Source organism: Microtus ochrogaster, chromosome X, assembly GCF_000317375.1.
Source record: "Microtus ochrogaster isolate Prairie Vole_2 chromosome X, MicOch1.0, whole genome shotgun sequence".
In the NCBI taxonomy this organism is placed as follows: domain Eukaryota; kingdom Metazoa; phylum Chordata; class Mammalia; order Rodentia; family Cricetidae; genus Microtus; species Microtus ochrogaster.
In genome coordinates this window covers 60553900-60570725 of record NC_022026.1, presented here as the reverse complement: position 1 = coordinate 60570725, position 16826 = coordinate 60553900, and the positions used below count along the sequence as shown (strand labels likewise).

At 37.0% G+C, this 16826-nt stretch overlaps 1 protein-coding gene across 8 annotated transcripts in view; it reads left to right on the top strand.

The window, feature by feature from the left end:
• The window catches only part of Kdm6a (lysine demethylase 6A), a 128351-nt gene that overhangs the window by 21228 nt on the left and 90297 nt on the right, over nt 1-16826 (top strand). For all 8 annotated transcript variants that reach the window (XM_026784716.1, XM_013350659.2, XM_013350660.2 and 5 more), the window contains exon 3: nt 12618-12726. In XM_026784716.1, the coding sequence (XP_026640517.1) occupies nt 12618-12726 (109 nt within the window). The remainder of the gene's footprint in view (nt 1-12617; nt 12727-16826) is intronic.

Genomic DNA, 16826 nt, shown 5'->3' with positions numbered 1-16826 from the left:
TCCGCCTGCCTCTGCCTCCCAAGTGCTGGGATTAAAGGCGTGCGCCACCACTGTTTAGCTTTGTGATTAGATTTTAAAAAATATATACAATATATTTTGTTATGGTCATGGTCTGCTCTCCTCCAACTCTTTCCAGATCTTCCACTGGAGTTTTTATTTTTTTAGCCTTAGTATTCTGTTTAGATTATTATATTTTGTTTCTGTAGAATGTAAACAATAGTTGCTGTGAAAAGGTGGGAGAGGTATGGGTTGGGCATGAGGGAGCATCGAGACGCATTGTATATCCCTGTATTAAATTGTCAGAATAAATAAAACAAACAAAACAAAAATAAAAATTTACAGAGATCTGCCTTCTTCTGCCTCCCAAGTGCTAGGATTAAAGGCATGCGCCAACCCTTCCCCACGAGTCTTTTTAGTGGACTATGTCAGAGATAGTTGTATATTTGACCTTTTTAGGGGTGACTAAATGATGAAATTTGTGGGATGACAGTGGTTGAAGATAATACACAGTAGGAATAAATTAGGCAAAACATTTTAATATACTGAATGAGAGTGAACTTAAATATTCAGTAGGCTCTGTATAGTTGGATCTTATTGCTGGGAACCATAGCAATAAACAATGTTGTTGTATTATTTTTTAAATAATATTGTTTAAAAAAGTAGCTTTTGTTTGTTTCAGGTATGAGTTGGGCTGTAGAAATGAAGGAGTCTTGGTGAATCAAGTTGTGCCCATGTTGTAATGCTAGGAATTGGGATATGATAGAAAGAAAAAAGGATAATTGTTATGACACAAATGTTCAATGTATAGGAATGAAGATATTTAAATTGATAGGACTAATGTAAAGGGAGATTAAAGAGAGAAATTTTTGAATGAGGATAAACCCTTAAATTTTGCTTTCTAAATGTCCAAAGGGGAAAAGCATGCTAGGCTGTTAAATAAAAACGAGTCCTTACCTTGGAGGCTTAATAAAGACCCAAGTTCCTCTTCTATTTTGTCTCCTCTTTCTGATTTTAGTAAAGCAAGACATTTAGACAATTTGTAGAATAAAAGTGACTGTTGGAAAACAACTTTAGTTAGGAACGCAGATAATGAAACTGGAGAGTGATAGAAGGCTATGAAAGGCAAATGGGTTAGAAAAGAGGAGAAAAGAATGTGGAAGAGAATAAGAAAGAGGCTAGGTATTTGTTTGCTTTCATTTTTAATGTCTAGCTGCCAGTTAAGTTCAGGTCTGAGTTGGTGTTCCTTGATTAGTGGCTAGCATAAAACAAAATGTTTTAAGTTAATTGTACATATTGTCCAATTCAGTGCTTAACATAATAATTAACCCACACAACTTTAGTTAGGTACAGTGGACATTTGTTTAATACCAGCACTGGATTGGATGAGGCAGGAGAAATCTCAAATTCTAGGCCAAACTGTTCTCACATCTATAGGTCAGTAATAAGTACATTCACATTTTTCTTCAACTAGCCTCTCAAACTCATTTTGCAAGCCAAAACTCTGCTGATTAACCAACTGCCAGTATTTCAGTGTTCTTGTTAAGAATGTTTGTAATATTTATACCCTTTAAAATAATATAGAGGCTTGCCAATTTTTCTCTATAGAGGCAGGCAGATCTCTGTGAGTTGGAGACCAGCCTGGTCTAGAAATAGGGTGAATATCCTTAACTGAAAATTGAAAATCTTACTTCAAACTCTGAAATTATTTTGAATACATACAAGAGAATACAAAGGAAAAAATTCTGCATCTTTCCATAGACAAAATCCAAGTACATTAAATATATAAAGTTGTTTTCAGGCTATGCATACAAGTTGTAAGGAATTTACTGTATAGGACTAGAACCCATTCTCCAAGATGTTTCATTATGTTTATATGCAAATATTTCCAAATTAAAAGTATTTTACATTGGGAACATTCTTCTCCTCAAGCATATCTTTTGTTTGTTTCTTTCATTGAGACTTGGTCTTACTATGTAGCATAAGTTGGCCTTGAAATTGTGGTAGTTCCCCTCAGCCTCCTGTGTGGTGACATTATATAGGATCAAGCCAGCTGTGACTTCCAGCATTTTTGATAACCTGTAATAAGTATTTAAACTGTCTTACTGAATTTTTTTATTGATAATGTGTAAACCTATAAAACGATGAATCTTTTTTACTTTTTATTTATTCTATGCATCTTTTACATGATGTAAAAGATTTTGATCCCATTCATTTCCCTGTCCCTTCAAATCTGCACTCAGCCCCTGTATCTTCCTCCCCAAATAAGACAAAATTTAAGTGATAAAAGGGAAAAAAAGGAAGAAAAATTAAAAATCTCTTCATGGAAGCTGCAGTGTAACAGTGAATTACACAGTGAACTCCTCTGTCCATATATCTTTACTTGCAAGTGTTCATGAGTCATTGGTGTTGTTCGAGGCCTTTGGTTTCTGCTATACTGTTGGTACTAGGCTCTCACTAGGACTCTTCTTCAATATCCTATTTTTTCCCTGTGTTTTGGAGATCCTGCACCTTTGGGTCTGCAGGTCAGGTTCCTTAACGAATTCCAGCAGATCATGGATGGGGTGAATGTTGGGGTGGTCTAAGCCCTAACCCTGATTCTGGACCTGGACAGCTGTTTTAGGGTTGGTCCGCCAGCCTGTTCTCCCTTGTCCTCAACACCAACATTGCCCCACCTAGCTCACCTCTTTTAGAAATAAGCCAAGGGTGGGGCCACTTATCCTGCTTTCACACCTTCAGGGTTGACTATCACACACCTATACCATTAGGACCAGCTCTATTGTGTTGTTGTGTAGGCCAAGATTGATGGTGATGGGTAGGGACAGCCCTCCCACTCTTATAACCCTAGGGCCAGACCTGTCCCAGGCATTGATGGGTAGGAGGTGTGGTGGGGAGGGCATTTCTCCTCCATCTATGCTACCACGTGTCTGATGAGTAATGGGGAAGCTCTCCCTTGCTCATAACCTTGGGCCTGGGGTCACCATCACCTCCGACTACTGGGCAGCTCTGCTGTGCTGCTTAGGCGAAGATGCAGGACCCATTTCCTGAGTGCTGTAGCTGGTAAGAGGAGGGTCAGCTCTCTTATCTCTTGAGGGCAATAAGGGGTGAGGGGTAAGGGGGGCATCTCTCACTCTCCCCGACCATCACATGACAGATGAGTAGTGAGGACAGCTCTCCCATGTTTACAACTTCTGAACTGACTCAACACCTCTACCAACAAGGCTGGTTCTGTTGTGTTACCCCGGTGAGGCACAGAACCTGCTCTCCCAAGTGATGCAGTTGGTTGGGACTGGGACAGCTCTCCTGCTCTTGTAACCTAAAGGCCAGTTCTCACACCTGCTCCAGGCATTGATGGTGGGGGGGGGGTCAACTCTCCCCAGCCTTAGTTGCTATGTGGCAGATGAGGAGTGAGGCTAGGTCTCCCACGCTCACATCCTCAGGGTTGACTCACCTATGCTCTCATCAACAGGGTCATCTCTGCTGTGCTGCCCAGACAAAGTGCAGGGCTCGCTTTTCAGTGTGTTGCTGCTTGTCAAGGGGTCAGCTCCCTCATCATCTAAGTCTGCTCCCTTCCTCTTGTCTCTTCAGATATGCCTCTTTCCACAGGACCCAAACCATTCTGCCTCTCTCTCTATCCCCCATACTCACCTTACTATTCCTCTGCTGACTCTTAATAGTGCGAACCTGGCTGGTGTTGCACAATACCAAATGGGCCTGTGTTTTCTTCTTGGAGTCCACAGGCCTTGGTGTGGGTCTTATTGTCCCTCTCAGGTCACCATGATGCTGGGATGGGCCATGCTTCTTCATCACAAAGATCATCATAGTGCTCAGCTGCCTGTAGTCTATGGTGCCTGGTGGGCCCCTTGTTGGTGCGTTTTGCTGAGTTCTGCCCATTCTGGTTACATGGATTGGGATGGGGCAAAATGTTGAATCTTACGTAAATTTTCACATTGTACTTTTCTCTTGCATAATTCTTGGGCTTTTATGTAGATTCTTAGAAACCTAAGGAATATTTTAAAAATGTAGTGTATTTTACCCAAAATAAGAGTCTCTCTCAGTTAAGTAATTTAGTACTTTCCCTTACTTCCCACCCAATTTTGAGATTACATCCACCCCTGCTTACCCCATTGAATCCAGTTTGTGTTGCCAGCTAGTTTGGGGATTGGGGTCTGCTCTGGTGTGTGGTCAGTCTACTATGGATAACATTAAAAACGAAACAAAACAACTGACTTTCCCTCTTTCAGTAGCCATCAGATGCTAGTAGCATCTTATCTAGTAATGGGATTACATATCCACCTTCTGACTTCTGGAGTTTTGTTTGGCTGGAGTCTACGCAGGTCTCATGCATGGTGTCATAATCACTGTGAGTGCATGTGGATATCTGTTCTGTTATGTCTGGAAAATACTGTTTCCATGAAGTTGTCCACCACTGCTGGCTTTTAACAATCTTAGTATCCTCTCTTCTGCAAAGATTCCTTAACTTTGTGATGAGATATTAATGCCTGATTTGGGGTTGAACATTCTATAGGCTTTTCTCTGTATCTTGGCCAGTTGGGGGCTTCTGTGTTAAATGTCAAGAAATTTCTCTGTTGAAGATTTGAGATGTGCTGATCTTTGGGTGCATTAATCAGTAATTAGGAGTTCTTTTAATACTATGTCCATTTAGCAGAGTAATAGTAATGGGTCGTTCCTAGAGACCTATCTAGCTGTAAGTTCTTAGCCCCTTTAATAGTGCAGTGTGTGGGTTCCATTATGGAGTAGGCAGGTCTTTGATGCACTTAGAAAGTGGTTGATAACTCCCATAATATTTGTGCCACTATTGTGCTAAAGAACCCATCTTGTCAGACCAGTCATTGTTGTACTTTGCAGGATTCATAGCTGGGTGAGATTGAGGCTTGCTTTTCTCCTCTGGCAGCATGCATAGAACCTTCCAGCTGCATGGATGCTAGCCAGGAGGAATGAAGTTTGCTGGTGAGTACCAGTTTGTGGTATCTCCATGTTCTATGATTCAAATTTTGAGGTGTCTTCAGCAACAGAGTTTTACTCTCAGGTTCTGAAGGGTAGTCAGAAGTTTTGGCAATAGTTTGTAATGCTTGGGGTGGAGGGCTCTATCTGACCCAATTGGCAAACAGCTCAGAAACATTGGGGTTTATATCTGCTAGCATGGGGTGTCTGGTTAGGGCATTATCTCTACATTGAAGGGTAATTCCATATATATATATATGGAATTATATATATATAATTTACTTTATTTTTATTTTATGTCTATTGGTGTTTTGTTTGCATTTATGTCTGTGTACTGCGTGCTTGGAGGCTAGAAGAAGGTAATTCCTGTGGAACTAGAGCTACAAATGGCAGCTAGCTGACATGTGGGTGATAGGAATTGAAATTGGTTCCTTTGGAACATTTCTTACCTACTGGACCATCTATAATATATGTATTTATTTTAGCGTTTTAAGTTTAAAGTTTTTGTATGTGTAAATATCTATATTACAGTGTCTGTGGGGCCCCAATTCTTTCTTACCATGTGGGTTCTGAGGACCATACTTGAGTCATCAGGCTTGGCATCAAGTACCTTTAGAGGTTGACTCATCTTGTCTGTCCAGTCTTAGTAGTTTACAATTTATTCTTTTTTGCATTGAACATTGTCTAGGATGTCCCATTTAATTTTAGTTATCTTTATATTTTTCTTTCATAAAAAACTTGCTTTTAAGTTGTTATTGTTGATGTTTTAATTAATCTTCTGACAGTTTAAAGTATCTGAAACTCAACCAGAGCCTTAGGCATTCTATTCAAGCACCTTACCACTGCTCTATTACCACAGAGCTAACAAACATCCCCCATCCTGCTCCAGATAACTTATAATACAACAGTTTTCCACGTCCTTCACCGTACTTTTAGTCCTGTATGTCATGACATAACTTAAAATGTAGTACTGAAGCCTCTAGTGGCTAATGCCTGTAATTTTGGTACTGGAAAAGTAGAGGCAGGAGGGTCAGGAGTTCAAGGATAGTCTTAGTTTGAGGCCAACCTGAACTGTATACAACCCCATTTTTCTAAGAAAGAAAAAAACATATAGCACTCAGGTAACTTAGATAATAATGTTAGTACCAGACCTTGAGGAGCTAATGATTGCTGTTAATCTGTAAAATTTACTTCATTAATTTGTGCCGTGAGCGCTTTTTTTTTTAAGCTGGCATGTTTCATCTGATTTATCATCTGCCAATATACCGTAATAAGTCTACTAAACCATCTTGGATGTTTGTGACTGACTTTTAGACATTATGATGAAGACCACATGCTTGTCCTGATGCAATTTAAGAGATTCTGTTAATTTAAAACCATTGGAGTACTTTAATTTACATTTAAGACAGTTACTTTTCATTATGTGTGTATGTGCATGTGAGTGTAGATATCAGAACAGGCCAGAAGAGGGCATTGAAATCCCCTGCAGGTGAAATTGCAGGGGATTCTGAGCTCCCTGATGTGGGTGCTGGCAACTGAACTTGAGTACTGCAAAAGCAACCATCTCTCCAGCCCTTTAATTGACATTTATATTGTCCCTTGGACTTATATGCTACCGAGCCACTTCACTTAATCTTTTAAGTTGAATAAAGTTGCTTAAATGTTTCCTGTATGTAGTGCTTCTAAAATATTCCTGAATATCAAGTATTAACTGTTATGTTAGATACTAAACATAAAAGATTCATACTTAATGTTAATGTATTTTTCACTGTGATAGGAATGGAACCAAGTGCTCTACCAGTCACTAAGCTATACCTAAGCCCAGTATTTCATATTAAAAATGATTAGAGGGGTTGACTCAGAAGTCAATAGCATTTGTTCTTATAGAGGCCTAGGGTCAGTTCCCAGCACCCACATGACAGTTCACAACTAACTCCAGTTCCGAGGTGGGGGGGGGGGTAGGAGTTCTGACACCCTCTTCTGCCCTCTGTGAGCACCAGGAACCATATGTGCACATACATGTAGGTAAAACACCATGGTATACACAGATATACATGCAGACAAAACACCCATAAACATCAAAGAAAGGGGGGGACACATTTGTCTTCATGTGAATTTTAGAAATAGGTGGCATTGGCTGTAGCTCACTTGTAGAGGACTTGACTGTCAGACACTAGACCCTGGGTTTGACCTCTAGCACCACAAAAAGCCGGACAGGTCCAGAAGAAATGGAGGGTGTTGCTAATGCTACTCTTCTGTAGCAACTGATTTTTCAAATAGTAAAAGTAAAGTAGTCACTAAAGCAAATTGCATTGACTACTGTAGAAAATGGCAGTATAATGAGAGGACATTTCAGTTTTCTTAAAAGCTGGGGAAAGGGAGCAATCTTAATTCTATGCCTCCAAAATGTAATGATTATTTATACTTCCCAATATGTTTTTTCTTTGTAGTAGATAATAAATTATAAATAATGTATATATTTACAATTATAAATAAGCTATTGTTAAATTCTGTTTTTACAAATTTTGTGGAAAATGTTGGTAATTATAAAGATAAGATAGTTTATTCTTTTTTAAAAAATATTTATTTATTATGTATACACTATTCTGTCTACATGTATGCCTGCAGGCCAGAAGAGGGCACCAGACCTCATTACCGATGGTTGTGAAGCCACCATGTGGTTGCTAGGAATTGAACTCAGGACCTTTGGAAGAGCAGGCAATGCTCTTAAGTGCTGAGCCATCTCTCCAGCCCAGTTTATTAATTCTATAGGCCTTTTATTTATAAACTGAAAAAGTTGCCTTTCTAATATTTAGTATATAGATTGAATACTCTTTCAGTTTAAAAGTTTGTATTTGCTCTGTAAATAGATAAAAATATAGCTGTTAGTTATATTTATGTATATTACTTCAGGTCGTAATATTAAAGATATAAGTTAAATTACAAGGGAGAGCATAATTCTAAATGACTTATGCAAAGAAATAATATAGTTATGAAAAATTTAGAAAATACAGAGAAGTGGAGCAAATTAGGACTTTTATATGGGGCAGCTATAGACATGAACATAAAATTTCCAGAGTTTGTCTTATTAATATTTGTTTTACATTCTAGTCATTTTATCCTGAAGTCATGTACAAGCGTAGTCTGTATTAGCAAAGATTTTACTTGTGTACCTGTGGTGTTCAAAATGCAGTGATGTTTTGTGTGTGAGTGTGTGAGTGTGTGATTAATAAAAACAATGAATTTGAGAGGTAGTAGGGGCAGGGGAGGAGTGGGAGGAGGAAATGATATAAATACAGTATAGTAGATACAGTATTTGAAACTCTCAAGTAAAATATCCAAAATATGAACAATATAAATGCATACTCTTTCTTTTAGAATGGGAACTTCATTATGTTTCCTAAACTGATCCTGAATCCCTGGACTTGAGGTCTTCCTCATTTTTTTAAGTTGTACATATCACTATACCTAGCTTAAAAATTATCTGTTGGATAAGAAATACTTTTTTTTTGAAATATTTTTGGTGAGGAGACATTTAAGTGAGCATCTAAATCTAAACAACTAGTTATATATCTTCATACTATTACTAATCATTTTATTTTTCACAAATAATTTGTGTCCACTATCATCATTATCCAGCATGTTGAAGGGGTGAAGAAGGAATGGGTGTGCATATGTGTGCATTTGGGTGATCAGAGAGCAGAGGACAACTTCCAGTTGATTCTTCTCTCCTCCTACAGGGGAGTAGGGAGGTAGGAGATGTTTCTGAATAAGCAAAGACAGGTCGTAAAGTAAGCACTTTGCGGCTTGTTAGCTATTTTGCCAACCCAAACCCTTTGATTTTAAAATATTGTTATAAACGATACCATTTTTTCTTTATTATTATGAGTATTGAGAATTACCCTGTTATTTTTATTTTAAATATTGTTTAAAAATTATGTTACCATTTGCCTGTATCTAGTATCAGAATTACCAAAAATGAAATAAATACATGAGGTATTTATGAAATGCTAACATAAGCTGTTTGGAAATCTTTTCCATTCATTTTTCAGTCTCATTTGATTGTCTTCTGTCATCATCATGTTTCACTACCAGCACTGGTTTACTAGACTCACAGTGAATATATAAGGGGAATTATTAAGAAAGTTTCAATCTAGTTTGAAAATTCTCTTATTTTGGATTTTGTCTGGTATTAATGTTTTGTGGATGATCAGAGGTATATATAATAGTTTTAGATGTGTTCCTCTGTTTTATGAGAAATAGAACACAAGCAATATATGATCATAATAGTTGTGTGACATGAAAGGCAATAAGGAGTTTTTTGAGGGTTTTTTTGTTTGCTTAAATCATTAAAGAAGATTTCTATGTTTATATTCTGAACACTTTTTTACCGCAGAAATATATTCGCTTATAAAGTTAATAGAAATCAATAGCAAGAAACTGTCAGGAAGGAGAAGTGTCTATATATTTTACCAAGTGTTTCCGAAAGCAAAGGTTCAAGAAATGGCTCAGTGAGTATAGGTGCCTGCTTCAAAGCCTGATGGCCTGAGTTCAGTCCCTGGGACCCACATGGTAGGAAGAGAGAACCTGATTATGCTAGTTGCCTGTGGCCTCTGCATATACATCATAGCATGGGTGAACACACACATGGGGGAGAGGATAAAAAATGTAGTTAAAAAAACTAAAACTATAAAAATGGGGCACTGAGCTGAACAGAGAATTCTCAATGGAAGAACTTCAAATGGCCAAAAGACACTTAAGGTCATGCTCAACTTCCTTAGCGATCAGGGAAATGCAAATCAAGACAACTTTAAGAAACCATCTTACACCTGTCAGAATGGCTAAAATGAAAAACACCAATGATAGCCTTTGCTGGAGAGGGTGTGGAGAAAGGGGTACACTCATCCATTGCTGGTGGGAATGCAAACTCGTGCGACCACTTTGGAAAGCAGTGTGGCGGTTCCTCAGGAAATTCGGGATCAACCTACCCCTGGACCCAGCAATACCACTCTTGGGAATATACCCAAGAGAGGCCCTACCATACAACAAAAGTATATGCTCAACTATGTTCATAGCAGCATTGTTTGTAATAGCCAGAAGCTGGAAACAACCTAGATGCCCTTCAATGGAAGAATGGATGAAGAAAGTATGGAATATATACATATTAGAGTATTACTCAGCAATAAAAAACAAGGAATTCTTGAAGTTTGCGTACAAATTGATGGAAATAGAAAACACTATCCTGAGTGAGGTAAGCCAGACCCAAAAAGAGGAACATGGGATGTACTCACTCATATTTGGCTTCTAGCCATCAAGAAAGGACAGTGAGCTTATAATTCACAATCCTAGAGAAGCTAAATTAGAAGGTGAATCCAAAGACAAACATATAGGCATCCTCCTGAATATTAACCTTCATCAGGCAATGAAAGGAGACAGAGACAGAGACCCACATTGGAGCACTGGACAGAAATCTCAAGGTCCAAATCAGGAGCAGAAGGAGAGAGAGCATGAGCAAGGAACTCAGGACCGCGAGGGGTACACCCACACACTGAGACAATGGGGATGTTCTTTCGGGAATTCACCAAGACCAGCTAGTCTGGGTCTGAAAAAGCATGGGATAAAACCGAACTTGCTGAACATAGCAGACAATGAGGACTACGGAGAACTCAGGAACAATGGCAATGGGTTTTTGATCCTATTGCACATACTGGCTTTGGGGGAGCCTAGGCAGTTTGGATGCTCAACTTACTAAACCTGGATGGAGGTGGGCAGTCCTTGGACTTCTCACATGTCAGGGAACCCTGAATGCTCTTCAAGCTGATGAGGGAGAGGGACTTGATGGGGGAGGGGGAGGGAAATGGGAGGCGGTAGTGGGGAGGAGGCAGAAATCCTTAATAAATAAATAAATTAAAAAAAATAAAAAAAATAAAAATGATTTCAATGAAAACTTTAATTACAATACTGTTACTAACTTTATAAACATTTTATTTATTGTAAAATTGTAAAAGTAAGTTCACTGTACTCAATAACTGATTTCGTATTTTTATACTCAAACCATTTGTCTGATAAGAGTTGTATAAAGAGGCTCTTGAAATTTTGTGCCTTTAAATTATAGTAATTCCTGAGACTTTACTATAGAATCCAGACTCTTATAGAGAAGTGGATTGGTTAGTAGTTCTCAGTTCTTGTGATTTGCTACATACACATTTAGTTGTCAAAGAGTGTAATACGAACTGAGGACAATTCTTTTGTAGCTCTGAAGTATATTAAGATCAGCCTGGATATACATTGTTTGCAATAGGTTCTCCAAACTTGCTGACAGATAAATTTTGTCAGGATAGTAAATTTAATATATACATTTTGAAACTGATTCCCTACACATCAAGGCTCTGTATCACAAAAAATGGAGGCCTTCCAAGTAGACATTCCAGGAAATTTTTATGATAATAGTGAAATGGTGTTTTTAAACGATTATCTTGAGTTTCTTTCTTTGTGTTTGCCAAATGAGAGGATACCCAGATATTTGAGAAATCACTTTTTATTTATTTATTTATTTTTTGATTTGATGACTCTACTAGGATGCCTTACAACAGCAACATTATGCAGTATTTATCTAAGGAAATTTTGACATTACCTAAAAGATCGTGGGGGTAAGAGCTTTGTTGTTACCTGGAAAGGGAAGAAACAAGTGTATCTAGTTCTGTGCCAAGTACTTTGAGAACTCTTAGAGAAATTTCCTTTTTCTCCATACCTTTTTCCTTTCCCTCCTTCCATTCCTCTTGTCTGTCTGTCTTTGTTTGTGTCCATGCTTGTGTGTGAGGGTATTTATGTACAAGTGTGGAGGTCAGAGGACAGTCTGACTTTTTTACTTGGGCTTTGGAGATCTGAACTCAGGTTGTCAGGCTTGTGCTGGTATTTACTAAGCCATCTCTGGTGAACAACTTTGACATCTTAATCATCTTGTCAGGTCTGAGGGTAAGAGAGAATAAGTTTCCGAAGATCTGTAGCATATGACAACTGGGATGTGTCATCAAACTCTTCTGTCATTTGTATTCTTCAGAGTTCAAGGGAGTTAACAGCCGTAACAATTTTGTTTTCTGAGAAAGGAAATATGAGTGTATATAAATATTTTGGGAGTGTAAGATAGAGTTTAGAATTAGTGTGTTTTAGTTTATAACAAGGAAAAGATAATTGTAAGGTAGTTTAAATCTGGTATAGATTTTGGTAAAAAGTGAACTATTAAGTATAAATGGTAGCTGTACTTATTACAGAGATTGTATGACTTCTCACCTAATTCAGTTAAATTCTCCATGCCTGTAGGAAAGATGAATGTTTGATTTGAATAGGTTTATATAGTAGTAGTTTATATTTGTAACTTATGAACAGAATTGTCAAAGTGCTCCTTTATTTAATTTGTCAGATATTTTTGCAGTTTGGTAGATGAGAAAGATATTTATGCCCTTATCAGTGGAATTTCTGATTAAATACTTAATCTGTTTCTTTTTAAAGAATGATGCCCTGATGTATGGAGATACAAGAAAAGTTCATTGATTTCCTGGGTGATGATTAGTAGAGGATATATACGGTCTTAGGGAAAGATTGTGTTTTTAGGATTTTTACCTACCTCTTAAACATTTGTGTTCTTTTATTTCTAGGCTGTTCACTGCTACGAATCTCTGATCTTAAAAGCTGAAGGAAAAGTGGAGTCTGATTTCTTTTGTCAATTAGGTCATTTCAACCTCTTGTTGGAAGATTATTCAAAAGGTAACTTGTTTTCTTATTGATTTCTTTGATTCATATATGCATTTCAAGTAATTATAATTATGAAGGGCACTGTTATTTTTATTTGTAAGAAGCTATAACTTTATGAGCTATATAGTAAACACTAAGAGAAAACAGAATAGATGGAATTGGGAAAATCTCGTGGCTCCAGGTAACTAATCAATAAAATAAGATCTATTAAAAAAAAAACCCTCTATGTATAAAACTTTCATTGTGGTTTTGTTTTGCTCGATGAAAATGCCTCCTTTAAACACTGTTATCTCAGTGTTTGAAATTTAGCTCAGTGGTAGTGCTTGCTTAGCAATTGCAAGGCTCCATTGAGGGGTGAACTGAGAGCAAAAGCTCCTCTAGGTCATATAGGAAAGGTAATGCAAAGTTAGTTTTCTTACTATTTTTTTTTCTGTAAGTCTTGTCCATCTTAACTAGAAAGTATTTGAATAAAACTAAGCTATAGTCATGTTACTATAAAGGCAATCCAGAGAGAGGAACACATGAGTTTGAACCTTAAATAAAACTATTTTATATACTTAAATGTTCTTCATCAAGAAATAACCAAGTTATATATCTGAATATAGTAAGTAGTCAATCCTCTGAGGTGTGCTTTTTTTTTCAAGGAACTAAGCTGCCTAATTAAACCATTATTTATGCAGGAAGTTAAAAAGCTGCCCACCCTCCCTGAGTATAAAAGGAAAATTCTACAGCAAAGGAAAACTGTTCTTACAAGTGATTAACATTTAGACTTTTGGTAACATTAAACGTCTTATTGCAGTAGATGTGTTTGTTTTCAGCAAACGTGGGCAGAGTACTTAATGGAAAGTTTTAGAGCTAGAGTAAAGAATTGTTGGTATTTCACATTGTTACTGTATCATGCCAGTTTTGTGTCAGGTCACACATTTTCCTTAATGGAAGTAGAATTTTAGTCTGAAACATTCATATTATGTGAAATTCAAAGTTAGACTTAAGCCCCAGTTTAGCTGCATTATTTATAGTTGCAGATTATATAAACATCCCTGAGTTTTTGTCTTCTAGTATGTAAAAGGTAAAAGTACTAGATGATTGCTCAGGAATTTTAGGATTGTTAAGTGATTGATACTGGCTAGGACTTAGCTTTAGTTCAATACTCTAACACTCAGAATGGTTTTGTTGTTGTTGTTGCATCTATTTATTTGTTTACTCATTTATTTGTGTGGGAAGTATGCATGTGCTATAGATGTTAGAGAACAGCATTTTGGAGTAAGTTCTCTTCTTCCACCTTGAGGTTATCAAGGGACTCAGGTTGTCAGGCTTGGTAGATAAGTACTTTTTACCTACTGAGTTATCTTGCTGGCCTGATACTTAATGTTTTAACATCATTTGAAGCTGATAACGTATTTAAAGAAAGCTGTTATTTTAGAAGTTTATGGAATTCTGGGAAATCTGTTTTGTTTTAATTGCTACACTTTTATGTACAGAGAGAGCACATTAGCTTGACAACACATAAAGAGAGGCCTATACTTGAACTGCCCATATATAGTGCTCCGTGTCATTTAGTGGCCTTACTAAATCATGTATTTTTTTTTAACTTTTATTTCTTATTTTAAACATCCTATTTAATTAATTAATTAATTGGTTAATTTATTTGTGTTATTTGCACACATGTACATGCTATGACATGGGTGTAGAGGTCAAAGGACAACTTGTAGTTAGTTTTACCTATCATTTTGGTTTTGGAGTTGGTCTTAGGCCGTTAAGCCTGGCTACAAGTACGTTTGTTTCTTTATCTGCTGAGCAATTTTGCCAGCCCTTAACTTTTTTTTTTTTTTAATTTACAACTCTGGCCACTGGCTCAAGCATATTGCTAGCTAGCTCTTACATCTTAAATTAACCCATAACTTTTAAAACTTTATTTCAGTGAATTTAGCTACATTTTAAATTCTTAAAATGTTCAGTTAGGGACTGCTGGAGAGGTAGATGACTCAACATTTAAGAGCATGTATTGCTTTTCAGGGGATGAAATTTTGAGTCCTAGCACCCACATTAGATGACTCAGAACCCCTTGTAACTCTAGCTCCATTTCCAGGAGGGTCTAACGCCTTTGGCATCTTTGGGCGCCTGCTCTCATGTGCACACAACTGCACGCATACATACAAACTTATATATGCATGCATGTATGATTGCTCATGTTTATTGCTCCACCACTTAGGAGGCTGAGGCAGTAGGATTGTTGTGACTTTGAGGCCAGTGTAGTGACTTCCAGATCAGACTGGGTTACAGAGTTAAGAAATTGTCTTATAATACAAATGATTAAACAAGCAAACAAAAAGTTGGTCTTTGAAGATAACAAAGAACTGAGGGGCATTTGGAAATTTTCTTTCTGTTTTTGGAAGGTTGGATATAGGCATGTAGTATCTCTACTGCTGACAAACTAGTTGGTGGGAGTAATCAGTAGGCCACCGAAAAATATGTACTCTAAATGCCCATCTACTTTTGTATAGATTAAATTAGTTAGTTGGCTTTTACTAGGAGATAGTAGTTTAAATTTTAATAGGAAGAGGAGGAGAATGGGTGTTTATCAGTATATTTCAAACTAGCAGCTTCTATAGTTTATGATTATTATGCATTTTTCAGGTCACCTTGGGAGTTTGAGGACCATGTTCTCTCTTTAATTTTTTTAAAAAAACTACAAGCTAGTACTGGAGACATGGCTTAGTGGTTAAAAGAAGTGGCCTGATTTCTGTTGGTAGCTAACAACAGTCTGTTTCAGGGCATCTAACACTTTTCTTTCTTTTTGGAGCTCCTGCAGGTGTGTGATGCATGTACATACACTCAGGCACACACACATATATATATAGCATTTAAAATAAATATTAAGCTAGTGTTTTTATTTTTTTCCTGTCCATTCTTTTCTGCATTTTTAAAACTAAGCCATTGTTAAGTAGAATACTTCCCTCCGGCATGTACCCACCCACACTCAAACCATTACCACCAATAATAAAGTTATTTCTTTCCTTAGCTATACTACTTTCTTTGTAACTGGCACAAGATAAGATTGCTGACCTCAGCTAAATAGACATTTAATTTTAGGAAACATGATAAAACATACTTTTTCATGAACCATATAGTGAACATGTAAATCTTTGAGTATAGTGCTCCATATACCCATGTGTAGGGGACTTCTTTGTTAATCAGAGAATGATTATATGCCTGGATTTATTACTACTTTTTAAAAATTCCCTGAACTCAGGATATCTATGAGTTTAGTTTCTTTAAGAAACAACAAGTAAAGCTGGGCGGTGGTGGTACACCTCTTTAATTCCAGCATTAGGGAGTCAAAGACCCTTTTATCTCTGAGTTTGAGGCTAGCCTGGTCTAAGAGCTAGTTCCAGTACACCCAGGCCTACACAAAGAAATCCCGTTTCAGCCCCTTATCTCCCGAAAGAAAGAAACAGCAAAAAAACTCACTGCTATACTTGTCATAGTAAACTGTAGAACCTATTTTATGAACATTTGGGTTGTGATTTTGCTGTATTTATCATTCTGATATCACCTGCTTCCTGTCTTAAATGAATTCCTAAAACATTATTGGTTAGTTAACGATATGATATGGTTATCTTACTGCTAACGTATATTTGTCATTCCAGATAAATTTTACTTATTTAGAAGGAAAAATAGCTTTGTTAAAAACATTTTCTTAATCTTTTTGATTGATAATATTTACAGAGAGTTTAAAAAGTAATCCTGTTGTTTGGTTTGGTCATTTTGCTTCTAGGAATTTAACCTAAAAAGAGCAAGATTCCAGCAAACTTGATACCCAATACACTTGGCCTATTGCTATATATTAGATTCCTATGGGAGTGTAGCCTTTATTTAGTAAGGAATTGACTTTAGGGTCAACGCCTATGGAAGCTGGAGACCAGAACTAGTATTGCACTGAAGGAGAAATGAAACTATAACATCCTTGACCAATTATTAAAAAGACTGAAATTATGAGATAAAAGATTTGGGAGGGAATTTCAGAAATGTACATTTTAGTTGGCATGTATTTCTTTTTTTTTCCTTCTTCAAGTAATTGACCTCTTTCCCTCCTTACCCCCTCTAATCTC